The sequence below is a fragment of the Bombyx mori genome, chromosome 4, assembly GCF_030269925.1.
Source record: "Bombyx mori chromosome 4, ASM3026992v2".
Classification (NCBI taxonomy): Eukaryota; Metazoa; Arthropoda; class Insecta; order Lepidoptera; family Bombycidae; genus Bombyx; species Bombyx mori.
In genome coordinates this window covers 5,384,652-5,412,316 of record NC_085110.1, presented here as the reverse complement: position 1 = coordinate 5,412,316, position 27,665 = coordinate 5,384,652, and the positions used below count along the sequence as shown (strand labels likewise).

General features: G+C 36.5%; 4 protein-coding genes across 5 annotated transcripts; 2 read left to right on the top strand and 2 right to left on the bottom strand.

The window, feature by feature from the left end:
* Nucleotides 1-39: 39 nt before the first annotated feature.
* Nucleotides 40-7,513, top strand: CPR57 (cuticular protein RR-1 motif 57). 2 transcript variants are annotated; one of them, XM_012692843.2, is made up of 7 exons: nucleotides 40-76; nucleotides 456-575; nucleotides 1,467-1,636; nucleotides 2,814-2,991; nucleotides 5,714-5,904; nucleotides 5,985-6,068; nucleotides 6,399-7,513. In XM_012692843.2, the coding sequence occupies exons 5-7, from the start codon at nucleotides 5,887-5,889 to the stop codon at nucleotides 7,080-7,082; spliced, it is 786 nt and encodes a 261-aa protein (XP_012548297.1). In that variant the 5' UTR covers nucleotides 40-76; nucleotides 456-575; nucleotides 1,467-1,636; nucleotides 2,814-2,991; nucleotides 5,714-5,886; the 3' UTR covers nucleotides 7,083-7,513. The 2 variants fall into 2 exon arrangements, with proteins under 2 accessions (XP_012548297.1, NP_001166700.1); NM_001173229.1 differs by lacking the exons at nucleotides 40-76; nucleotides 456-575; nucleotides 1,467-1,636; nucleotides 2,814-2,991 and having other exon boundaries at nucleotides 5,887-5,904; nucleotides 6,399-7,082.
* LOC101743411 (endoplasmic reticulum transmembrane helix translocase) lies at nucleotides 7,226-15,376 on the bottom strand. Its single transcript, XM_004929159.5, has 10 exons — nucleotides 14,888-15,376; nucleotides 14,723-14,812; nucleotides 13,765-13,971; nucleotides 11,711-13,660; nucleotides 10,868-11,114; nucleotides 10,078-10,274; nucleotides 9,481-9,623; nucleotides 8,635-8,767; nucleotides 7,917-8,060; nucleotides 7,226-7,513 (listed from the first exon to the last, which is right to left on the bottom strand). The coding sequence occupies exons 1-10, from the start codon at nucleotides 15,149-15,151 to the stop codon at nucleotides 7,406-7,408; spliced, it is 3,483 nt and encodes a 1,160-aa protein (XP_004929216.2). The 5' UTR covers nucleotides 15,152-15,376; the 3' UTR covers nucleotides 7,226-7,405.
* A 1,032-nt stretch (nucleotides 15,377-16,408) lies between these two features.
* LOC101743127 (DNA primase large subunit) lies at nucleotides 16,409-18,934 on the top strand. Its single transcript, XM_004929157.5, has 2 exons — nucleotides 16,409-18,167; nucleotides 18,655-18,934. Exons 1-2 carry the CDS (start codon nucleotides 16,937-16,939, stop codon nucleotides 18,894-18,896), a joined length of 1,473 nt encoding a protein of 490 aa, XP_004929214.1. The 5' UTR covers nucleotides 16,409-16,936; the 3' UTR covers nucleotides 18,897-18,934.
* LOC101743271 (Golgi apparatus protein 1) lies at nucleotides 18,927-27,580 on the bottom strand. Its single transcript, XM_004929158.5, has 7 exons — nucleotides 26,554-27,580; nucleotides 24,763-26,459; nucleotides 24,540-24,687; nucleotides 23,988-24,211; nucleotides 23,069-23,252; nucleotides 19,298-19,404; nucleotides 18,927-19,104 (listed from the first exon to the last, which is right to left on the bottom strand). The coding sequence occupies exons 1-7, from the start codon at nucleotides 27,311-27,313 to the stop codon at nucleotides 18,946-18,948; spliced, it is 3,279 nt and encodes a 1,092-aa protein (XP_004929215.2). The 5' UTR covers nucleotides 27,314-27,580; the 3' UTR covers nucleotides 18,927-18,945.
* Between the last annotated feature and the right edge of the window lie 85 nt (nucleotides 27,581-27,665).

Here is a 27,665-nt window from a genome sequence, read left to right as displayed (position 1 = left end):
ACAACAGCGGACGTTACATGATATTCCTAGCTCATTAGTATGCTTGGGGATGTAGTATTTGAAATCTGAGAATCCGGTAATTTCGTTGACAACTTTATAATGAGATAATGCCACATTTGTTAGAGTCAAACTTTGTAGCGTCGACTGCTTTACGTTGATTGATAACAAAGTATTGTTAATTGAATATACAGAAACACAGCGATGTATTGTTAAAAAGTTTTATCGCAACTAAAGATATAAAATGATCATTTTGAAACTACATGTGACTCGCGTGTTTGAATGCAATTTTGTGTATTTAAACTATAAAGTAACGAAATCAGTGTATTTTTAAATGTGTATTTGTTGACTTATTTCTGCACATTGTTTTGCTAAGCGTAGTTGACACAGTGTATCCATGATTATTTTGGGATGAAACAATTACTATTGACCTTTAGGACTTTCTAACTGTTCACCAGGGCGGGTGGGCGAACGCGTGTTAAGCCAGAAGGGGCTGGACTTAGTAACAACTTCCCGAGCCCATACGAAGAAGGCGTAGCAGTTGAATGGAAACCGCTTCGCTCTTGCATCTACCACGGGTTCGAAATCGCAACTCACTGAGAAGACCCGGCTAGAAACTAAGCGGGCTGATGTTATAAGCTAAATATCACGTCTACCTGAGATCAAAACCCCACGGAAGCTTTAGGCTTGAAACTACTAATGCGGATGGAGGAGGATAAACAGATAACCGTAGCAGTTTGAGGCTACTACTATTAACTTCTAATACAAATAAGAAAGAACCTGTGAACTTTAGTAAATCTAACACATAACATTTTCCCATTCAAGAAAGACTGTTATGACGACATCTCAGTTTTCAAGTTCGATAAATAAAATAAAGAGTTAAAAAGTTATAACGTTGTCCTAATTATTAAAAGGAAATCGTATTAGTATTTTATTCGTTGGATTTTAATAATTCGCACTCATGCTTCTCCGGTGTAGGGCATGGATGCCTCTTGCGTTTGAGATAACAGGTTTGAGACAATTAATGTGTAGCATTCAGAAGTATTTCTTTGTGTAACAAAAACTTTTAAATTAGTTTCACAATATTAGTGATATCTAGAACGTGGTTCAAAGCCAAGTACCAGTCGTTATTGAATGTCTTAAAACAGAGTACCAAAGCCATGGGTGAATTAGATCATGGCTAATCTGGTGCTAAGTTGTTAACGAAATAAACAAAGTGAATGGTGTCACCCACCTTTATTCATGAAGTCTCAGTTGTATGGTATAATGAAATTCCCACCCTTCAAACCGGAATTTTGGACTGAAAATTTCGAAGCGGGGACCGAACTGAGGTTCCCACGCCTAGGGCGCGCACGGGCTATGTGGAACTCGTTGGTCGAAGATGTGAAAGACCCGCCCACTAAACGACAGTGTAGTGGCCAACCGTTTTTTGTATGTTTTATTTTTGATCCATCAAAATCTGCTTGCAGTATTTGATCGTCGGCATTGTTGCTACGCTCGATCCGAGTACACCGTGCGTTTCGGTTTGAAGGGTGGGGCAGCCGTTGTAACTATACGGAGACCTTAGAACTTATCTCAAGATGAGTGGCAGCATTTACGTTGTAAATGTCTATGGGCTCCGGTAACCACTCAACACCAGGTGGGTCGTGAGATCCTCGACAAATCTAAGCAATAAAAAAAATTACTGCTCTGATGGACTACTCTTTTCTCTGATGAAAGATCATAAAATTAACAAAAGTACGGAGCGTATAATCGAACTCAAATATACCAGTATTTTCTGATATTTATTCTCATCTGGCTACCCCGTACCGTCGTCTTATGTTAGAAGCGGATTGTCGGTGAATTTCGTTAGGATGTCGCGGGACCGGGCCCAGGGCGGCATGTTAGCCGGATGACTGGACACTGCGCATAATGATGTGTGCTGTTATGAAAGTACCGTATCTAATAATACTAGACTTGGTCGCGTACGACGGACGGACGAAAAGTCTTACGGCTATGTAGTTTTGTAGAAATAAAATTTGTATATTTTTCCTCTTCCCTCGTCTGTGAATTTAACTACCACTCCTTGCTTATTACTTTCAAAATGTGAGAGTTTAATTAAATACTTATACTAAAATGTTCTTCTAAAAATCATGATGAGTAGTGTTGTGAGAGTATTTTTAATATTTTTACTGGTAGGACCTCTTGTGAGTCCGCACGGGTACCACCACTCCGCCTATTTCTGCCGTGAAGCAGTAATGCGTTTCGGTTTGAAGGGCGGGGCAGCCGGTGTAACTGTACCGAGACCTTAGAAGTTATATCTCGGGGTGGGTGGCGCATTTGCGTTGTGGATATCTATGTGCTCCAGAAGCTACTTAGCACCCGGTGGGCTATGAACTCGTCTACCCATCGAAGCTATAAAAAAAAAGAGAAGATAATATTCCCTCCTATCCGGAATTTATTACCTGTTTCAACATAGGAAGTAACGCTATGCATTATGCGTCGCCAAACCACAAGAGCTTAACAGCAGTTATACCTACTGGCACGTAGGTGTCTCGTTTTGCTAGTTAATTCTCAAAACGGTAATAAATCTCAACGCGACACACTAAACGCGAACAGCCGAAACATGACTAATTGTATATCCCGTTAATTCCCGCAATCAAGTCGGTGATAAATTAACGCCATTACTAAATTATTCCCAGTTTCTAGATTAATCTAGAAGTCGGGCCGCAGTCCGACGCGGCCGCGCTTACATTATTACAGCATTCATTAGAGTTCGCTAATTACTCCTTGCTTTAATGAATAAGCTCTAATGAACCACTTTCTGTTAATTAAAGGCGGCGTGGGGGTGAAGGGGTGAGTGCGGCGTGAGGGGAACTGAGGAACTTTTCTCCGAGCTCTGATTGCAAATGTGAATTTGTGTAAGTCTGAGTGGAAAGAGTGTTCCCAGTGAAAAGGGGTAATGAGGCGGTAGAGTGAGGCCGAATTAGTTGTAACCCCACCACTGTACATTAGGTATGTTTTAAATTACGAATTGCATTACCTTCCACTGTGCAATTTATTGAAAATTAGTTTATTATCTAATGTATGCGTAATGGTAGGAGTTTTTTGTAAATTCAAAACTGTCCTATTTTTACCGCGAAGCAGTAATGCGTTCCGGTATAAAGAGTGGTATAGCATAGGCTATGTATACCATTCCAACATAGACCTCATGTCTCAAGAAGGGTAGCGTTATTCACGTTTTTGTCTACGGGCTCTGGTAACCATTTAATAGCCGGTGAGCCCAGAGCTCTTGCACCGACCCGTCAATGCAATAATAATAATAATAAAAAACAACGTTTAAAATCTGAAATTGTAAAATTAATAGAAAACATCCTAGTTTACGAAGTCAAGAATTTCCACTATAAATTAGTTGAAACGATAAATAAGTTTTTATGTTTAAAAATATATACGTAGGTACATGTAAAATATTTCAATTGCAGTACAAATTCTATTTTTTTTTATTGCCCTTGTAGGCAGACGAGCATACGGCCCACCTGATGGTAAGTGGCTACCGTCGCCCATGGTGTTCAGCAACGCAAGGGGCAGAGCCAAGCCGTTGCCTACAAATTCTATTTAAATTCTTTCTTATGTATGTATTTCTTGTAAAATACATAAGTGTTGTATGAAGACATCATAAAACTACATAACACTATATTTTAGTGTCTACTAGAACACTTACCTATGCGTTCAAGGGTTCTGTGAGTCCGAGATTGACAAAGGTAAAGAAATGCACAGCCGACTCGCTAACTTTGAAATACTAATTAAAATTTCGTTTTAATAATAAGAAATAAAAATCTGTGGCTCAGGAAAACCTGTGATAATTAAGTTAATACCAGGCCAATGATGAAACCCTCTTTAAATATTTTAAATCCAATTCTAGTACCAAATGTATTCTGCGATAAACCGATAGTCAATTGTACTTTTTTCTAATGGGAGTATGAAAAATCGATGCCACATCCCACACACAGATCACGACTACAACACGTGTGCCTTTAATACGTATACACACGTTCAAGTAACAAACAAAAATTACAATGTGTTTGCGAAACGTTTAAGCAATGAGGTTATTGCTTGATTATGCACAATTTGTTTGTAACAAATTGTTCTTTTTTATCTTTGAGCATGATGATGAGTGGTTATCGTCATTCACGCCAAGAATTCCAGGGAAACACCCAAGTCGCTATTAAATTACAATTTCATTTTACGAAGAAATCAGCAATTTGGTGTGTACTTACACGACATTGCTAGTTTTAACACAAGTCAAACGTTCGACCCCAAAATTAAATAAATGCGAAGCAAGAAAGGCCCGTAGACCCTGTCTGAGTCGAAAACCATCCAAAAAATGAATGTAAACGGCTACTGTGTGCTTATTTTGAGTTTTTTAACGTTCTCGAGTAAATATTTATTTATTATTTATTTATTATACAAATATGATTTAACTTTTACGCTATCGAAAACGTTAAAAAACTCGCACTAAGCGCACAGAGCGCTACTTTGAAACGTTGGCGCGTTACGATAATCCAGTTATAGTTGTCACCGCTCACCAAGCTCATGCAGCAGTCAACTACCGTCGACGCCAAAGACAAGTCCTCGCGGATCCTTCTGAGTGCTTAGTGCGAGTTTTTTAACATTCTCGATAGCGTAAAAGTTAGCTCATATTTGTATGGAATGGGATCGTTTGCCTACGTTTTCCGTTAGGGGCGCTGTTCCAACTGCATACAAAAATGGGTTAACTTTTACGCTATCGAGAACGTTAAAAAACTCGCACTAAGCACACAGATCCTCTCTCAGTAATGCTGGACACGAATGGCAACGACCAAAGCACCTTTCATCGAACTCGTCGATTTCACCCTCGAGTTTCTCGCCGGATTTTCTCAATGGGTTGCGATTTCAATCCTATTGTAGATGCATTCGCGAAGCATCTACCCTTGAACTATTAAGCCTCCTACACTTGGTCAGTTTTTAGCTAACATCCTGGCTGATCTTTTAAGTTATCCCATCCGTGATCGTTCAATGCCAAAAAAAATTAAACCCAAACCCCAAATGCCATATGCATATTAAAAACCTGTCCAAGAATTGATTTACGATCAGCAGTAGTAGGTAGTCACTTACCGCTAGATCAACAAGACGATTTTATAATACTTAGTTGCATACATTGCAATTACAAAGTTGCAAGCAAGCCAAACCTCTACTTATAATGATCGATCGTTTTTCAGTTCGTGCAATAGATTTTGTTTTTTATTTATTAATACCATTATATAGATGCTTTTAGAATATATGTATCTGCTATCTAATTTTGTAAAATTTATCATTTAATAAAATGGTTCAAGCCAAAGGTTTTTTGGATACGGAACAGAAAAATAACTTTATTTTTTTAATTTTGTCTCAAGTTCGTTCCTACTTAATTTTCGTAGCCACGAACAACTGATTATTTGTAACGCAATCCTCTATGCGAAGTAAAATAGTAATTTTTAACAACGCCTACAAATCGTGAAGAACTTAGAATAAACAAAATAATACTCTCCGACCCTAACGGGGATGTTAAATGTGTGGCAAATAACATCACAAACACGATTAACAGAAAATTTAAACATTAAAACAAATCAATTTACCCACAATCAAACAGGATTCTAATGAAACTTTAGCGGCTCCGGTCTCAACACGCGTATTCCAATTAACTAATTAACAATTTTAGGACACGTTATGAAAATAATTGTGGTAACTCGAATAGTTAATAAGCGTGAAAATTGGAAGGATGGAGCATTGACAAAGGAAGCGTGGCGACTATAAAATCGAATTGCGGCTTCGAATGTTTCATACGATCGACAACCAGCTTTGTTGCCGTACACTAACTAACCAGGCCTAAGCATGTTCCAATACATTGCGGTAAGAATTTTCATATAAGTAGTTCAATCGATTAATATTGTCTTTGAAGTTTGTCTTATATGATTGACCTTCTCTAACAGATAGCGTGTTTACTCGGAGTTGCAGCGGCGGCACCATCGGCGACTCCAACAGCAGCAGCTTATGTGGCGGCAGTCGACAGCGTTGTAAGTTAAAAGACGTGGATGAATACGAGGTGGAAATTTAAGATCAAGCGTTCAAACACTACAGAAATTCAAAGAAACAATTTCAAGTTAAAGTCTTTGTTTGCTGCTGCATTTCATCCTCTAGTATCGTATTAGATTATTAGTACTAATAAGAACTTAGAAGAAGAATCACTAGATCGAGAAATCCACTTTCTGTCTTCAATATTTACGGGTAATCTAAATGCTGATTTGACTGATTGAAAACTTAAAATTTCTACCTTATTTCATAATTCCAGTCTTTAGAATAAACTTGAACAATAACATTATCGTATCGATTCGTTTGTTTCACAGTCGGTACCGCACTACGGTTTCAACTACGCTGTCAACGACCCCCACACCGGCGACAACAAGGCACAGACAGAGTCTCGCGACGGAGACGTTGTGAAAGGCTCATATTCGCTCACGGAGCCTGACGGCACCATCAGAGTAGTGGACTACACTGCAGACTCCGTTACTGGATTCAACGCTAACGTGAAACGGCTCGGGCCGGCTGCACACCCGCAGACGCTTATAACGAAACAGGCGATCGTCGCGCCGGTTGTAACTCACGCTGTCGCTTCTGTGGCACACGTCCCAACTAGTCTCATATCTGTGGGAATAGGCCACGGACACGGCGGCCACCATTACGCAGGTCTAGGTCATATTGGCCACGGACACGGCGGCCACGATTACGCAGGTCTAGGTCACATTGGCCACTATGGGATAGGCCATGTTGGACACGCAGATCTTGCTCATATCGGTCATGGACATATCGGCCACCTCGGCTTAGGGCATGTAGACCTCGGTTACGCTGGAATCGGTCATCACGCCCACGTAGGTCTCGACCACATTGGCCACATTGGTCTCGGTCATGGAGGTCTCGACCACATTGGCCACATTGGCCTTAGTCATGGAGGTCTCGACCACATTAGCCACATTGGCCTCAGTCATGCAGGTCTTGACCACATCGGTCATGGTCTCAGTTTGAAGCATTAGGCATTTTAAATTTGAATTATGGTACCTACGAAATAATTTAGCCGCGCTTTTACTTGATAAAAAGCGGACATGACTTTTCTAATAAAACTTTGAACAAAATCAACGTTTATTCTTTTCTGAAATAGGAAATAAAACACAAACCCCTCACTACACAAATATTTATTTAATAAATACCATCAACATATCCATTTAAATGCACAAAATATTTGAGCGATTACACTAAGTCCCGGGGGTCAGTATTCAGAAGACTGCTATAATTCATTTACACGTATGATTCTATCGTTAATCCCGAGGGAATGATTTCGAAGGGTCGCGTTTCATAATTACGTCTTAGGAATCCGCCCTTCCCCGAAGAGGAACAAACAGAAACGGTCCACCAAATACGCGAACAACATATCAGCTATCAAAACTTGCACGAGTATCACCCGATACTGAAACAATTGAAATTGCAATTAAACATGTTACAAAAAAAAAAAAAACTAATTATTATTCACAATGTGCCAACATAGCGTTTTATTTAAGGTTTTTTTCTATTGCGTCGACAGGCTAACCAGCTCACGGACGACCTAGTGAAGTGGTTGATGGAATCTCTTGATATCATTACGCGAATTCCGCCACCTACCTGCCTTGAGGCATGATGAGATCTTTACTGGTGGTAGGACCTCTTGTGAGTCCGCACGGGTAGATATCACCACTCTGCCTATTTCTGACGTGAAGCAGTAATGCGTTTCGGTTTGAAAAGTGGGGCAGCCGTTGTAACTATACTGAGGTAACCACTTAACACCTGAGCTCGTCCAGCCACCTAAGCAATAAATAAATATTTTCTATACTTACATCCGGTGGGAAGTATACTATTTCGAACATGTTGGAGAGGTCAGGGAATATCCCGGCTGCGAGAGCAAGCACCGCCCCTCCGGATATCACAATGCTGTACAGTAATGGTTTGTTGTCCTTCAAACCTTGCATGAACGGTTCACCCTGAAACAAATACGATAAATGAAAATTGCTCTGGTAAAAGACTCTTTATGCGTTAAAAGGAGAAATATAATTCCTATCTATGTCCAGTCATAAGTACACATATACCGTTGTTGTCATCACTAGAAAAAGTAACATTTTTCACTTGCCAACAATAAAAAAATCTAAATGTCTTCTTAATTAATACGCTTTTATTAGATTCAGACGTATGTATGTTAGTATGTAACGAAATCTTTGAACATGATTTTGACCCCCTTCAAAACGTCGGATTAACTCGAAATTTGGCATATTAAGGACCGATGACAATACAATATTTAAAAAAAATATTGAAAAAATTGAAATTTAACTAAAAAATTAAAAATAAATAATAGTTAAAAAAAAATAAAAAATACGCTTTTATAGAAACCAAAATCCATAAAAAAAAAACCATCACAGAAAAAAAGATTATTAAAATTTATTTTCTATTTTTTAATTGGATTTTCTATAAAAGCGTATTATTTTATTTTTTTTAAACTATTATTTATTTTAAAATTTTTACTGACATTAATATAGAAATTGTTACTATATCGTTACTTACTCTGTAGTTGATAGCAAAAGTGGAAATCTGTAACGCCATTGATATAATATAAACGGTGCTGTTCAGTAAATCTGGAGCGAATTCTCGATCTTCGTCTTCAGCTAAATCCATATCTAATTTCGGTTTATTGTCCCTGAAAAAAATTATAGATATGAAATTTAAATATACATATTATAAACATAACAAATCACAGAGTAAACATATATTGTATGTATACTTTAATATATTTTTACGAATTGACGAAAACGAATTTCTCTGAAATATTGTAGGTGAAGCGTAGAGCACTCTCCAATATCCTCTTTATCCGCAGAAGTTATGCGTTTTGGTTTGAAAGGTAGCATTCTTACTGAACGATAGATTTCAACCTCATGTCTTTCAACCTCTTAAGGTTACATTCGCAACGTGAAGAAAGATAGTCAGCCTCCCCTCTCTTTCTTCTTCTAAAAATTTCTGGTTTTGTAAATTTAGTCCCCTATTTATAATCATGTACTTATACTATACTTTGCTTTGTCTTAGCCACCATGAATATCCAAACTAACTTTTTTTCGCGTCTTGATTTGATTTTGATTTTTGACTTGAGTCGGCACAGTTACAGTGTGTGTCATTGAATTCCAAGGGTAGCACCCAAAAACGAACTATCAAATTTAATGTGCAAGTATTTGTAATGTAATTCCCAGACGTCTTATATCTTCCTAAGTCAGTCAACGAATGTGCTTCCATTCAACCAGAGCGATGACACTCCGATGAACTGAGTCGATGTTTGATGAATAGTTGCGGCTCACATTCACGTCCGACATAATATATTATGTTATGCTATCTATAAATATATTATATAATAAAACTCACCGGCCCGGAGATCTCACGGTAGCCTCGTGCACCAAATAAATGAGACACAGGAAGTGGACCGCGAACTGACTGAGCACCGTCATGATTGTATACATATTGAATATATTTGGCAATGGACGCTCTTTGGATAACTGCTTCAACGGCTAAAAAAATATTAAATTAATTATGGCAACTTAATTTGAAATTATTCGCAAAGGCTATATTGTTTCGCGGCAGTAACAGGCAGGTTCGTGGTAGCTGTAATACATTATAAAATTAATTCTAAACTGAAATGATGGTTTGCACTTTAATTCGCAACAATATAACTGGTGGTATCACCAGTATCACAATTTTACTGGTGGTAGGACCTTTTGTGAGTCCGCATGGGTAGGTACCACCACCACCCCGCCCATTTCTGGCGTGAAGGAGTAATGCGTTTCGGTTTGAAGGGTGGGGCAGCCGTTGTAACCATACTGAGACCTTAGAACTTATATCTCAAGGTAGGTGGCGGCATTTAAGTTGTAGATGTCTATGGGCTCTGGTAACCGCTTAACAGCAGGTGGGCCGTGAGCTCGTCCACCAACCTAAGCAATAAAAAAAAAAACACGACTCACGTACCTTAGACCTCGAAATGAACAAGAAACAGGACGCCAACAACAAACTCTGCAACGTCGCTTGGGTGTCACTGAATTTGATTCCGTCTAGATATAACACGGATTGACTGTACGCCAATATCAAAGCGTTCAGCGCTAGGATCTTGAACATCTGCAGCGTGGTCACCAGCGTGCAACGGCCTTGTTTGATGATGTGACAAACTGCAAAATTAAAGTTGCATTTGTTATACTAAGGTTGTGCGAGCACTAATTCGTTTGCCAATCTGAGAAAATAAAAATATAAGGTATAGAGATAGGTACACTCATTCACGTTCGGCGGTATTGAGGTCTATGTGCTTTCTGGTGACGATTTGACGCTGATTGTACCGTGAGCTTGTTCGCTCGACTATGAAATTAAATAATATATATAGTTTAAAAAAAAAATTAACAATTTCAAATGAGATTATCGTCAATGTAGTCAAAATCAATATGCGTTAAAGATAACTCAGTAAGCGACTAAACAAATTTTGATGAAATTTAAATGGGACTACATGAGAAGCACCAGCTTTTAAATAAAACAAGAATTTTCAAAATCGCTAAAACACATAAAAAATACAGTCGAATTGAGAACATCCTCCTTTTTTGAAGTCGGTTAAAAAGTACTCAAAAAAATTGTATCATGCGCACTTGTACCCAGGGAGGAAAAGTTACACTTTCTTCTCTGTACAGCGGGAGGTAAACCGAACTTTCGGCGTAGGTAGGAGAAAAAATATATGTTATTTTTTGTACTTTATTACAAAGTTAAGTATACTCACTGCAAAGTATACTTGAGAGTCGGCTGGTAAAGGGAGCCGCAACGCTAGCGTCTCCGAGCCTCACGACCTGCGGCTGGTCGTCGTCTTCGAGTTCCTTCATGGCGCGGCGGAACCTGGCGGCGGCGTCGGCTCGTGCGTCGGCGCGCGGGTCCCTCGGGCGCCGCCCCCGCTCCGGCTCCGGAGGACGTTCCTCTCGAGGTTTCTCGCGGATTCGTTCTGGTGCATTAGCCAAAATAGCCACTCCGACCTGCAATATGTAACAAAAGTATTAACTAGTAACTTGAGTATTAAGCGGTAGGCAGTGGCTTGGCTCTGCCCCTGGCATTACTGAAGTCCATGGGTGACGGTAACCACTCAACATCAGGTGGGCCGTATGCTCGACTGCCTACAAGGGCAATAAATAAATAAAAAACGTAAATAATAGGTACTAATATTGAGTGTGTACATTATTTTATTAGAGAAGGAACTCTGTTAGACAATAATTACCCACGTATCTTAATGCAGCCCTTTTTTTTTTTTTTTACCACCTATTTTACTTTATAAATAACATATTATGAATAATAAGGAAAAAAAATACTTAAAATGAGTCTACATGATTTTATATTATTGCTTAACCAATAAAAAATCTAAAGAAAAATGTGTATATTTCTTTTCATAATTCTCATGAGCTTCTCGACTCGGGACCTAGCCTGCTCTTGCAGTCATAGCTGGTCGAAGACCGCAACTTAAATACCTCTAACAAGACTCAGCTACATCGAATCAACAGTTATCTTGGTTGTCAATTATAGGACATAAAAGGGTTGGTTGTGATTAAAATCGATTAGATTTAAAAAAAAAACTTACATCAGCATGTTTTAACGCTCCGACATCATTAGTTCCATCGCCGCACATGAGCGTGGTATATCCCAAAGACTTTAACGTGACCACAACGAATTCCTTCTGCTTGGGCGCGAATCTGGCAAAAACCTTGATGTGCGGCATCAATTCGAGGAGAAACTTACGATGATTTTCATTCAAGAAAGTCAGACCCTCACCGGTTATGCAAAGATCGAATTTCGAGGTCAACGATTTTGTTTTCTGAGACGGTTGCACTGGAAGATTTAGTTCTTCATCAATTGATTTCCATGCCCACTCCCCATCACTCTCGGTCAATATCAAAACCTCCTCTTTTTGGGTGAATTTTAATTCTTTGGCTACATGACACGCCGTCAGCGGATTATCACCCGTTATCATCACGACTGAATGCGAAGCGTGAACAATTTCAGCTATAGCTTTCTTTGAGTCCGTTTTTAATGGACATGATATTATGACGAAACCTACAAACGTTAGGTCACATTCAATGTCATCCCGGGATAAATCCCTTATCTCTTGAGATGTCAATTTTCCTAAATTTCTATAACCCAGAGCTAAAACTCGCGCGCCTCTCCTCGAGAGCGTTAGATAAACATGATCATAATGACTAGGGACATCCTTAAGCATCGATTTGATTGTTTCTGGGGCACCCTTAACACTACTGATGTAGTGAGTCTCAATAAAACCTCTTTCATTGATCTGATAACCTGCTATCACGGACATTCTTTTGAGAGCACTAGAAAAATGATTTCTATGAACAATTTTCAGGCCAGGTGACTTCCCCTTCTTTGGTACTACAGCATCGCTTTTGGTGAGGTTCCACTCTGCTGCCTTCAATGTAGCTTTTTCTAATGGATCCCCAACAATTCCATCGTCAAGTTGAACTAAAGAGTGGCACGATGCTAAAACTTGAACAGTCTCCATTGGAGCTTCAGAAAGGGGAACCACTGTTGCATCTTTGTGTTCTCCTATTCCAGCTACTCCTTCAACAACTAAATTATCACTTGTCAATGTTCCAGTCTTATCGAAACAACATATTTCTACTTTACCAGCAAAGGGTATCCTAAATGGTTCTGTACAGAATACGGCCAATTTCGATAAAGACAACAATGACGTATTAACTGCTAGAGACAACTCTATGGGCAGTTCAGGCGGAACAACCGATGTCAATATTAAAGTACATTCCAAAAATAATTTGTATCTATTTCGCTCAGGATCTTCGCAACCCTTGACCCACACATAGGCCGCAGCAGCTACAGCAAATATAAGCAAAAACATTATGAATCCAAAAGTTTCAAGATTATTAGCTGTGACCCTTTTCACTCCAAACAAAATGGTTCTTAGCAGTTTACCCTGTGATGTGTTAAAACCATTACGTATAACATAACCAATGCAACCATTATCCGGGGCTTTAAGCCCTGAAGGTGAGCTTTTGGATGGTGAGGAATGTTGTACAATCTTAGTACCACCAAAAAGCATGTGAAGTTTACCATCACCCTCAGGTTCTAGATGTTGCTGGAGGTCCTTTTCATTTTCCAAAGCTTCTTTCATTTGTGGAACACTCTCACCAGTCAACATGGACTCATCTACAATACAGGACCCCCGTAAGAGTATTATGTCACAAGGGACCAGGTTTTCGTTGACGGATCTTGTGAGGGATACTATGTCACCCGGTAAAAGCTGATCGCTTGTTATTTGTCTCCACCTCCTGTTTCGATATACATTAATGTTGTAAGGCTTATTGCCCATCTTTCTGATCTCAGCCATATTTCTGAGCTGTTGCTGCACCAATGTACATTCAAACATAACCAACATCACTAGTGTGAATATTGAGTAATACCAATACTTATCCAAACACCACAGAGCTACACAAAATACTTGAAATACAAAAAATGGTGCTGTTGCTCTCTCTTTAAAAAGTTCCATAAATTCCGGAACAACCTGAAAATTTGTAGAGTGGTTTGTATGGTTCAAATATTTTTAAAATAACATTCTTAATTTAATTTTCATTTATATATGTTTATGATTTTACAAAGATTACTTACCATAACCATCTCATTTTTACCAAATTCTTTTTCTGCTAAATCAATAGCCTCATCATCAGAATATCCTTTGGATTCCATATATTCTTCATAAATTTTATTGATAGGAAATTCTATGGTGTGAAAATTCTTTTTATCCCAGTCATACACATATTTACTCTTTTGAAATATGAACCAAACATCTGGGTGTATACTGTCTTTTTTTGTTGACTGTAAATCAAATATATTTTAAAATAAACCTGAACTTAGTGAAAATCGACTCGAAGCCCTCATTCTCTTTTCTAAATTGTACCCTGTACTATCATTAACTTTGAATGTTATTTTTTTCCTACATAAGCTGATAGCCTTGGGAGGCTATTTCAGCAGAACCTTAACTAGTAGGTGAGCTCACGGGGCTCAAACCTGACGACGTTGCGTACACGAACCCTGGCAAGAGCCGTGCTTCGCAGAATCTACCGCCGGATCGGAAACGCGACCCACTGAGAAGATTCGGCGAAAAACTCAGTGGCCTGTGTCTGAGGGTTAAGTTACTCATCGAGCCCTTCGTTGCAAGTGACGGGTTCGACAAGAATTTGAATGTAAAACTTGAAACTTAAAACTTGAAAACCATGAACAAGCTGGAAAAATATTTGTGGCTATTTGTATTCATTCCACATTCAAAGACCTGAAAGTACAGAGATTTCTACCATGTAATGTGTCTGTTTTTGAAAGAGAAAACAAATACACTGCGATCCCTACCTAATGCCAAATACTTGCCAATACAAATGCCAAAAAAAACAACCAAATAGAATACATCTAAGACTATGGGATACGGTATGGCCATATTTACTAGCCACTATACCAATAACTTGGTACCTTCAATGTGATGCAGATGTAAATCATTTTATTCCAATACTGTGTGAACATCACAGTTGAAAAATTTTAATATGGTTTTTGTTAAAGTTCACAATATAAGTCTTACCTTCGTATGATGTAGTCGAACAAGCTCAGATGATCCATTGTTAGAAGTCGGTACAACCTTGACTACCTCAGCTTGTATTGGATCTTTAACCTGTCATCAACATCATATAGCAAATGTAAAGTCTCTAATTTCTTTTTAAAAACATTTTGCTGTCTAAGGACTTACCGCTGAACAAGAAAGGAAGCAGTTGATATGAACACTCCAGTAACAACACAAACATATGAGGATCTGGACTGTTGCTATCACAGCCACAGTCACGAATCCTGCCTCGAAATTATCTTCTATACCGTACACAACGATCCATGAATAAAAAACCAGAGGGTAAATAAATAGAAAAGGCAAAACCGTGCCTTGTAAAACAGTCGGAACAGGCTTGAAAAGCTGTGTATACTGAACTAAATCATCTAGTGACGACTGCATCTTTACCATCGATGTCGCTATGAAAAATTCTATTAATTGATACGGATTCTAACGCAGTTGCCAAATTTTAACTAAATGATACTATCACGCAGCATTGCTCCATTCAATTGATTGGTTTTAATTCAAAATAATGGTTTGATTTCGGAGTCTAGCCAACTTGACAGATTATTGACATGTTGTAAATTGCAAAAGTAGTGAGTGAAGTGCATAGAGAATGACCGAAGTGTAAAACCGGAAAGAGCAACAACATGTGCATTACCAGCAACGTCATTAGCCCACATCAGCCTCACTGTTTGAGTATACAAATCCAGATTTTTGTAATTTTCAGCATTCCATTTTAAGTGGAAATAAGATTTCCACAACTCGTGAGTGATTTGTTTTGATGAATAGTTTAAATTTTTTTAGCTATGATATTTTAGGATAAAACATTTTTTTAAACTATTATTTATTTTCTTTACTAAAATATAAAGCCATTTTCGTTACTATAAATTCGTTGAGCCGAATCTTTGTTATTATTCAACACGATATTTAAAAAATTTGGTAATTACTCTAGAAACTACGGTGGGCGTCAGACATTGATGAAAACAAATCTGGCAGTTTGTGGGACCCAGTCATAGAAATACTCTATAATAAATATAGTAGAAAATTAAAATCACGTGCGCATAGTCAGCGCAAATTATACGAACAGGATAATTTGTCTGCAGTATAATAATAAAATAATGATTTGATCCATCACACTATTCAACTTAACTAAAATATTACATTTAATTATGAAACTTTAGTTCGTTGAAAATTTTATAAAAAATTATTAATCCCATGAGTTTATTTCTTTATTTTACCTCACTCTGATTCAACCCTCGCATCAACATCACCCCGAAGTTCTATTTACCGGTTTCCAGTGTGGCCACTAAGTATAACAAAGAATAAATTGACATCAAGCGATTTATCTATTAAGTGCTGTAATGAAGCTATCACTATCTATACAAAACCGTTATTTTAACAAGAGCAATGTTATCAGAACTATCAATTTACCAGTAACGATAAACAAAATTTCAGGACTTTTCGTTTTAAAGTGTTCCCTCGCTAATAAGCTTCGTAACTTCGACTGAAACGCTGTAAACTTCTTTACTCGCCACGGGTTTCGTCCTAATTTAGAGCCTGAGGCATTAGCATTTTGAATTCCTCAGTCACTTGGTCTGACCAATGGCTTTTTAAAATTGTTACGAAATCATAAAAAACTTGTTTTCAATAATAGATCAGGTTTCGGATTAAGTATTTTAATACTTGTAAGAACATGGTTTTATGTTTATAGTTTCACAGAGGTTCGTATATACAGTATATAGCCTTCGAAGGCAATGAAAATTCTTGCTGTAATTTTATTTTAGTCTTAAATCCCATTTTATTTGTCGTTATTGTCATTGTGTGGTCATGAAAAAAGCAATTACCATTAGTCATATCGTTCTTTCATTATGGACAAAACTGCGAAAGCTGAAAATCAATCTGAGACAAACACAAGACAAAAATGGATTTAATCTTTATTCTAAGCTATTTTGGGCTACGATGCCTTTGTCTCTTTTGTGGACAAATCAACAATGATGTCTGTCACTGTTACTTGTCACTATTGTGATTTGTGTCTACAAAAACTCATAGACCTATATAGTAAAAACTGGCGCCAAAATTGTTCCAGTAGCAAGTGTAACAATAGTGCTAAACATTATTAATATGAACATTATTAATAACAAGAATTTATAACACAATAAAGGTTAAAAGTAATTATTAAATATATAAAAAAGTATGGATTTCAAAGTTAAAAGAAAATCTACCAAAACTCCAGCAACAGGTAATCAATTCGAACTCTATCCACATGACTTACAATTGTACAAAATTCCACCGGTTGAAAACATCACTTTACAAGAATTTGAAACATTAGCTCTGGAGCGTGTAAATTTGTTAAGAACGTTGTCTACAGCTACAACTCTTCGAGGGTTGCGTTTAAATTCAGAAGAATTTGTGGAATTCGTACTAAACGATTTACGAGCACAGGGTTTGAAATATTATGCTAAATTGTGTGAGAAATCGGGTTGTGGATCTACTAAAGCAGATTTTGAAGCCCGAAGAAAAGATCACATTGCTCATTTTATACTCCGACTTGCTTATTGTCGGACTGAAGAGTTGCGACGTTGGTTCATCGCAAGGGAATTGGAACTATTCAAAATGAGATTTGCTGTCATGAGAGGCGAAGCGGTAGAGGTATTCTTTAAACTAAACAATCTATGTTACACTACTATTTCTGAAGATGAAAAAAACGAAGTAATACAAAACTTAATAGAATCTACACCCTACTCTAAAATAGACAATATGAAATTCTATAAGGTTAAATTCTTTGAAGTTCTAGATTTGGTTAAAGCAAGAAAAGTATTTCTTAATGATGGATACGCTTATATACCTCACAGAGATTTCATATCAGTTCTTGCAGCACAGTATCGAACACATTTAAAACAAAATTTGGCCAAAGCTTGCCATCATCTGTGTGAAATTGAACAAGATGAACGACTTGTTTGTTTGTTAAAAGGCTTACATCAATCTTATTCAGGTAATGATTATTCTGAAACTAAAGCTGTGATACCCATAGAAAGCTTGGACTCTATTTCAACCAAGTCATTTCCTCTGTGTATGAGGCAACTTCATGAACAATTAAGAATTGCCCATCACTTAAAACATGGGGGCAGGTTACAGTATGGCTTGTTCTTAAAAGGTATTGGTGTGACACTGGAAGACTCTTTAAGGTTTTGGAGGGAAGAATTCATTAAGATTATGGATTTGGATAAATTTGAAAAGCAATATGCTTATAATGTTAGATACAATTATGGAAAAGAAGGAAGCAAAAGGAATTATTCACCATTCAGTTGTCTGAAGATTATAAATACCAATGTTGGTCCTGGAGATTGTCATGGATGTCCATTCAGACACTGTGATACTGGTGTTCTAAAGAATAAACTTATTGGCTATGGTTTTAGTCATCAAGGTAAATCAAAATGTTATAACTGTTTTATCAAAGCCACAACAACATTAACTTGTACACAGACTAATAGAATAACGTAATGTATTCATTTCTAAGTACTTAATGTTGTGTAATTATAGTGTGCTAAATAAAATTAATTACAACTCCATAAACTATTTTAAAAAATGTACTAAAGCTTAAAAGTTTAAAATAACTGATATTAGTTTATTATGTTCCCAAAAATATTGCCTTTAATTTACCAAGTTGCACTATTGATGAGGTGACACTTCAGTAGATATTGATTACTCCTTTAGTGAACTAATCAGTTGGTAGATTGTACATGCCAAAATATTAAAATAACCTAAGTGAAACCAAAATTTATAGACTGCCAAATGTTACTCAGTTACTAACACTCATTGGAGCCTCCTTTGCAAACAGCAATGTTAATACATATGGAGGCTTGCACTAGTTGTAAATTTCACTGAAAAAGGTAAATTTTCTTGATTTTCAGTTGTTTCTGATATAGTGGAGTTGAGCAAGAAAACACATTTCCAAATTGCCTGCAGTAAATATTTTGATGCCATCCACAATGCAGATGTTGGTTTAGGTATCAATCATCCTAATCAGTTCTTTGAGGAGAGTCAGAAAATATTGAAAGGAGAATTGAAAGTACAACCCAAGAAAGAAAATCTTGTGAAGAAAGATATTGTTGACAGCATAGATGCTATGGATTTTGATGAGCCACTGGAATGATCTAACACAACAGAAATAAAACTTATTTCATATTGCAATAGTTCATTTATTATTTTTGCTTAACATACATAGCTTTTTTAGTAACATGTCCACAGTACAGACCAAATATAAAAATTATGCCTACAATCGAAATACCTACAACTAAGAAATACTTTTTTGATGGTGATGATGATATGCTATGATAAACATCTCCCAGTGTTTCAAATTTCTGTAAATTAAAAAACAAATTAATTATGTAAACACAATTATAAAAAGCAAAGAATAATAAAAAAAAAAATTATTAAAGGATATTTGGTTATGACACTTAAAATCAAGCATAAAATTGGAATTTTGCTATTTCAGATACAAACTGATTTGATTTGATGAATCTTTACTTAATAATTAATTAAAACAAAACTTACAGCTGCTACAAATCTATACATTTCTAATCTACTTGTGAGTTCCTTTTCACATGCTGCCTCCAACTTCCGTGTTCCATCATTTGATATAATTTTTAAACATTTCAGACCTGCAAAAATTTTTTTATTATCTTTCGTAATTTGGCAGGCATATGTTTGAGCGGCGTAGTATGTGAGATGGAAGTTTCGACCAACAGTCCATCTTCATTGTTGCCAAAGCGGATTGCTATCGCAACATATTGTTGTTTCATGCATTGGTCTGTCAGGCCATTAGCTTGTCTATTCATCTACAGTTGACAATACTAAAATGAACAATAACAATTCATTACGTAGTCCTTTGTCCATAAAATTCACAATCTATGAATCATCAATTACATTGTGAAGCGTGATAAGGCAGACACGAAACTTTTTAAGAATCAAATTATGTATCTATTTTTTTTATTATAATACATAAATATCTTCACCATAAAGAAGTTATATATATAGTGTAGTAAAATTTTATTACAATACAAATTACATTCAGAAAAAGTAACGCCGAATCTTTTATTAACGAATGAATACGAAAGCCATTAGCAGATATAAAGTAATATATTCAATATGGGATAAAGTCGAGAGCTCGCCATATAGCGGGACATCCGGGTTCGATAATAGCAATGTCGATTCTCGGTGGTATTCCTATCGTTCGCAGTACGCTATTGTTGTGATATCGCCCGAAAAGATAATTTTGTCAAGATAATAATTTAGAATTAGAATACATATAAAAAATTGTTATAATGATTTAACAGATATACGTGGGTACAACACATTTTTTTTAAGTAAGCATACCAAAACCGCGTTGGAGGTTGAGTCGAGTCGAGTTAAGCTCGTGTGAACGACTAAAGATACGGGGGTTAAGCACGAAACTTCTACGTCCTGATTATATGGGACTTGCAAAATGATAGAGGCCACCCAATAAACGACTACTCTCGCCCGATCGGCCAATCTCCGTCCGAGACACAACCCAAGAGAGGTTTTACGAGGGTTTATCTCTCACAACTGCAAGGAGTTTACTTTTTTATTGCTTAGATGGGTGGACGAGCTCACGGCCCACCTGGTGTTCAGTGGTTACAGAAGCCCATAGACATATATAATGTAAATGCCGCCACACACCTTGAGATATGAGTTCTAAAGTCTCAGTACAGTTACAACCGCTGCCCCACCCACCCTTCAAACCGAAACTCATTACTGCTTCACGGCAGAAATAGGCAGGGTGGTGGTACCTAGAACTTTGAAGGTAATTAAAGAACCTTACTTTGAAGGTGATTTGTATGAATAACTAACATTTTGTTTATTATTGATATTTTCCGTGTAAGTACTTTCTTGACCGAGTAGTAAGTATAATTACTATCTATTTTGTCAAGCGTAACCAAATGCACATTAATTTTCCAGAAAGTCCTTGTTACTTTGAGCGGTTTTTTTTTATTCCAGGACAGTTTCTATATAAGTACATGCTTAGTATGTTTAGTACAAAGGCCGTAGTATTTGCACCCTCCATTCGCCGTTGTTTTATAAAGTCTAAAATTCTTGTTTTTTTATCTCTTTCTGTGCTTACAAAACAAATTTCATACTACGAGTGTATACTATTCACGGTATTTGATTGAATATCGATGCATTTCTATGATAACGTTTAGAGTTTTTATGAACACTAATATAAAAATTAATGGTGTAGTAAGCCTCCATATGCTTCTGTAACTTAATCGGTTTCCTTTTTAAAAAAATACAAAATGTGTGCAATTCTCACGTGGTAGAAGTGAAACCTTCCAAAATTAAAATACAATTATCCTAAACGTCTTAAGTATATGTAAAATTTTGTCATTAATAAATAATTGTAAGGTAGCGCCCTCTGTGAATTGATATTTTAATTTCACGTATAATCCTAAATTAAAATTCACTACAAGAGCTTTCATACACACGTTAGTATTAAAAAATCTCACAGATGGCGCTGTATTAAATAGTATGTATATTTCTGTCTCATTCTTTGCTGGCTTCATCCTACACATTTTTGTATTTGTGTCTCTTACCTGTCGTTTTTTCCGTTGCATCCGGTTTGAAATCACAACGATTCTAAAGAAGTTTTCACTTCAAAAATCGGTGCATGTAGTTGTTTTTTTTTTAAATATCGGTAAACACAACTGTATTTGCTGGTTTGAGCTTCATTATTTATTAATTACAAACTTAACGCGGGTGAAATCACGAGGCGACGTTTAATAAAATTAAGAAATATGGTTTTTTATAACTTTATAACTGCATAATTTACAATATTTGTTATCAATTTAGTTGGACCGACGCAATATTGCTTCTACATACGATATCTGGTTACAAAGACCTATATAAAATGTTATTTCGACATTTTTGTAACTACATACAAAATATGCTGAAAGCGCTACAATATTCAATATAATCCGATAATTTCGAACACTAAGAACATGTACAATCGCATAATTTTCAACTGATTTCAAAAAAGGTAGTAATTCTCAATTTCTCTGTATTTATTTATGTGTTACCTTAGAACTTATTTTTTGGGGATTTTGACGTTAATTTTTTTATTTCGAAGTTGGGGCTTCTCGTATAATCCCATTTCAATTTAATCAAGATCTGACCAGTAGTTTTGAGTTAATTGCAATAATGGATATTTAATTGAATTCAACTACAATTATTACCTTAATCACATATTTATTTTGTTGAAGTCGGTTTTCTTTTTTTTTTTTTGTTAGGTATACTGCTGAATCAAAGTTTCACAAAATCGTAGTTGACGTTTACATTCCACGTTTATATGTGGAAGTTATTCGAGAGCATGTGTTCAGTATATTTCCATTCGAAAAATTAGTCGTCGAGTGGACGTCTTACCCTGTTACGTCAGGACGACTTCGAGGATTCTTACGCATTTTCACTTCTTATTAGGTATAAGACGACCTAATTGTTCATCTGGTGTCAAATGATTCTGAATTCAAAGAAATATGCCGTGGATATTTGTAGCACTCTTTGAACTTTTATATATAAGTTCCATACCATACTCCTATCCGATGATTTGCAAGCAAAGTAAATTGTCCTTCTGTAATAAGGTGACGACACTACAAACCTTGCATACGTCCGATCATGACCTATGCAAGTGTAGTGTTCGTTCACGCGGCCCGCACTAATTTGAAACCCCTTCAAGTCATCCAATCCCGTTTTTGCAGGATAGCTGTCGGAGCACCGTGGGTCTCCATGATGTCATGGAGCATGACTCCATCAGTAAGTATATTCAGTCGGCATCAGTGCGCCACTTTGAGAAGGCGGCACGACACGAAAATCCTCTTGTCGTGGCCGCCGGAAATTACATACCCGATCCTGCGGACCGAATGGCAAACAGTCGACGACACCCTAAGCACGTCATTTCGGATCCACTAACAGTGCTTTTAGGTACCTCAAGCACCGGTCACCGTTGTCGTCGAATCCGTCACATGCGACGAAGGGTTCGGTGAGTAAACTAATCTATGGGTTTACAGCCCACTGGGTCGCGTTTCCGATTCGGTGGTAGATTCTGTGAATCACTGCTCTTGCTAGGCCCAGTGTAGCAACGCCTCGTGGTTTGAGTCCCGAGAGCTCACCCACACGTTAGGGTTACGCTGACATCAAGGCTGTCAGCTTAGGTAGAAAAAGAAACCATACATTCCTTACATCGTGCTGAAGCCATATGTCCATGAGATGAGCAAGCACACCTTTGTATATTGTATAAGGTAAAAATATACTCACGTCTCCCAGCACCATGTTCTAGATCTTTACAATACTTCAACAGATCGAAAGCACAGGCTCTTTCTAACAACGGATCAGCCTCGATGTCGACTTCGGTTTGTTCTATCAACTTAGCTATTTCACGGGAGCATTCGGCTGATACGATTTTGTCTTTTAATAAGGCATTCTTGAGGCATTCCTCCACCTGTGAAATATTTTTATTAGCTTACGCTGGCAGACTCACAAAGGCCTTAAATTTGTATCACGGAGGCTACTAAGTTTCAGAATTAATGAAAACGGTTGGGTATTGTCGTGGCGTGCAACCTCTTTGACACGACATAAGACCTATAATGACTAGACATAGACACAGATTAACTACTCCTTCGACCGTTCAGGTATACACGTCCCGTTCCTGCGATATCTCGTAAAATATTTGTAATTCCGCTAGAGTACGAATGTGTGCTGCTAAACTGAATTAAATGATATTGCTGAAACATTATTGAGTTTGTTTCAAGTTTAGGTGATATATGTATGTTATTGGTTTCGTAAAATAATTAAACAGATAGTAAACACATTGCATTGCACAACCCACGTAGTGTATGGAAATCCAGGATAAACAAATATGATGATGCTTCTTATGAGGAAATGTCTCAGGTGTTGAAACCCATGTCGTGAATTCTTGCACTGCCCAATAAAGCTATTTAAAACAAAAGACCGAGTCTACACATAAAAACTATTGAAGTAAACATTCAAGTTGATCCATAATAGATGCTTAATAGATAAATCTATTAGGAAGCGATTTAATTTGAAATGTTACCTAATATTCACAAATTATTGCTTATCAAGACTTCAAAAATAGTTAAAGGCGTGTGAAATGAATTGTATGTTGTTTTTTTTATCATTTTATATTATTTCTTTTATTTTAAATTTATTTAAGTACCTGTCCATCCGAAATAGTGATATCGTTTTGCACTGAACATATCGTTTGAATTTCAGCTTGACACAGCTTCTCAAGCAATGGATCAAGACGATAATTCAATGCCTGCTCCTTCAAAATATTAGCCACTTCATTTTCACAATCTGTCGTTAATTTTGATTCCCTAAACTTTTCTTTTAGGCAATACAATACTTTTCCTTGTAGTTCTACATCTTGAGGTTCATTAGCTGAAATTATAACTGAATTTGTAACTTTATAGTTCATGTTTACAATTCCATCCGTTTGAAATCACTACATAGTATAAAACAAAGTCGCTTTCTCTGCCCCTATATCTGTCTGTCCCTATGTATGCTTAAATCTTTAAAACTACGCAACGGATTTTGATGCGGTTTTTTTTAATAGATAGAGTGATTGAAGAGGAAGGTTTATATGTATAATAACATCCATTAAATAGTGGAGAAATCAATAATAAACTACAGTTTCCGAAGCAAAGCGAGGGCGGGTCGCTAGTTGTTATTATAAATAAACAAGCCATTGTAGATTAAATCAGCATACCTAATATTTCACTGCAATGTGCATTAATATCAGATTTACATGAATTGACCAAATTTATGTTAAATCTGTAATCTGTATTCTGTTCTATCATTCGGTTCACCACAACAACTTTACAATTTTTCTCGAAATCAAGGCTCTGATGATGTGTCTGTAATAAGAAGGTGATTTAATATAAATGTAATCTTCTGGTAAAAGGATTTAAGAGATCTAAAATCTTGCTTACTTTCAAACAGTCAAAAATCTTTGAGGGTTCTGTGTTGTGGCAGAATTTATCTATCATGTCATTGCATGTTTTTATCAAATGGTAATCAATTCCGCTGTCTGTAAATTCTTGTTTCTTCACTACAAACAATACCTTCCTACATTTTTGACTCAATTTTCCTTTGGAAGTCTGAAGGCACTCTAAGGCTGCAGCCTCACCATGTGTAATAGAAGGGCATAATATTTCAAGATCTTTTTTACAAGCTTCCTTCAGATCCGGGTCTAAATCTATATTTTCCTTTTGTTGGAATAATTGACTTCTTAGCTGTTGACGACACTCCTTGACTATTGTATGTTTACGTCTGTTAATTGTATCATTTCTTACTATCTCGCTCAAACATGATACAACTTGGTTTTTTGTTTGTGCTTTGGGACAAAATCTGTCAACATTATATTTACAAGCATTCTTAAACTTGGTTGTGAATCTATAATTCTTTAATGAGATCAATTGTTCGTGTTCAATGGCAGCTCTGCATTTCACATTAGCTTTTACATCTGGATGATTTTTATGAAGTATTAGGCACTCGAGAACATCATCTTCTTCTTTTTTACTTTGTAGTTCAGATGCACATAGTTTTTCAGTAATACCTCGACAGTTTGTATTGATAACTGCATTTAGTTCTATGTGTCCACTTTGAGTTTCAGTGAAATTAGACACAATATCTTTACACTTTGGAGAAAGCTCTTTAATTTTACTTTGTAAACATAAAATTTCTTCCCCTTTTCCAGTATTCTCAAGACAAAAATTGGCTAAGTCATCCATGCAAAAGTCCTCAATTTGTGGCATTAAATCAACACTTGATGCTCTCTGCCTCATTACCCTCTTCACTTGTTCCTCACAGGCTAGTCGCAATCTGCCTCTCAATTCAGAGTTGTAAGCATAATTATATAAGCATGGAAATATTAAAGGATCTTTTTCAGAATGATGTTCACTAGCATCAGCCCATTGTAACTTAGCCTTGCAAGTAGTAACAGCATCATACTTACAAGCTTTATATAACTGAGGATCAAGCTTAAAATCTCTTGATATGAAGTACTGTATTTGCAATAATGCCACCTCACATTCATCAGTCATTGCTTTTGTATGAATTTTTTCCATTAGACATGACATGACTCTGCCATTACCACCAGCTATTTCTCCACATGCTTTATCTACAACAGGTTTACAGGCTGCCCTTAAAACAGGATCAACTCTCCAATCTTCACCTGGATTTGTTTCCTGTACTAACATTTCCAATGACTTCTGACATTCTAAACTTATTCTTCTGTCTTTTCTTCTCCTAGGTCTTGCATGGTCCATTAAGCAGTGAATAGTTTTACCACCAGCTTCAATCCCTCTACATAGCATAGTAATGTCATTGGCACAATTCTGCATCAACTCTGGTGACAGTCTATAATCTTCCATCAACATTTTTCTATGATCAATCATTTCCACTGTACACTCAGACGAAATGCTTTTCGTATCATTTTGTATGTTACTCTCTAAGCAGAGTAAAATTTGTGCTAATCTCACATCTTTGTCTTCAACAATGCCTTTTCGACAATGAAACTTTCTAATGTCTTCTCTGCATGCCTTTACTAAACCTCGACTCATTTTATAATTCATGGCTATATTTTTTTGATCATAGAAGAGCTGATCTTGACATTTTTTACGAACCCCTAAAATATTTATTATATTTCAGATAATGCACATACAAAAATCTCGAAATATATAATTTTAACATTTTAAGTCCATTAAAAGATTAATACCTACCATTTTCATACTTATGTCTCAGGAGACATTTATACATTAACCATGATCCTGGTATTTCATCACGACAGAAACTATTTTGTTCTACATTACAGGCAGCAAATACAATTTTATCTAACTGTAAATTACTGTATCTCATTTCATATAGTACAGTGATCTCTGCTTTACAATCTGCAGTGACATATTGTTCATAGTTTTGAAGACATTTCAATGTCTCTGTTTGCGAAAGACTCTTAGGATCAGGTGGAATTTTACCACAAGTATGAGTATTTACATCATCAAAACATTTAGAAATGAAGTTTGTAGTAATTTGCCAGTCATTAAATAATAGAGATTCTATTTTATTTATCATTCTCCAGCAAACTTTCACTGTCGCACTAGGCTTTTTTTTTAATATACAATCTACAGTTAAGACATTAGGATCAAAACAACTCGATATTTCTGTATCTTCTTGACATGGGTCTTTTAGTGTATGAAACAAGAATGAGTTGTTGATTAAGTATGACAGCTGAACCCATAACTTGTGCTGACAACTTGGTGGTATTTGGGTCTTATCATAGGACGAATGTAATGAACATGTCAGCAAAGCGAAATGATCGTCAAAGTGAGAACATAATTTATGAAACAGCGCGCATTCACCAGCGTCCCAGCTGAATAAATAGTTTTTGTAGGAGTTATCATCCGATTTTCGGCAATGCACATTTTTCAAAACTCCTAAACATGCCGTTATTACCCAAACTGTCGTGAAGACTTTAGTTGACATTGTGGAAACACCGGTGTTTAACTTGCACAAACACAACTAATCTTTTGGCTCATTAAAGTTAACAAAAAACATTTTGCATTTTTCTTTCGACGTCACATAAACAAAGGGTTGCTTTAATTTTTCATTGAGCTTCAAAATGAAGGTCGTGTTATATTCCACAAATTTTTATAATTGCGAATGATAAAAAAAGCCGACAATTTTCAGAAAATATCTAGAAAAGTAATACAATATTTATTAATATAAATTTTTTTAAAACTAATTTTATGATTTGGTAACTAAGACTTTTAGGTCAAGTCTTATTTTTATTTTAATCCAAACTATTTTTATTATGAAAAATGATACTAAGAAATGA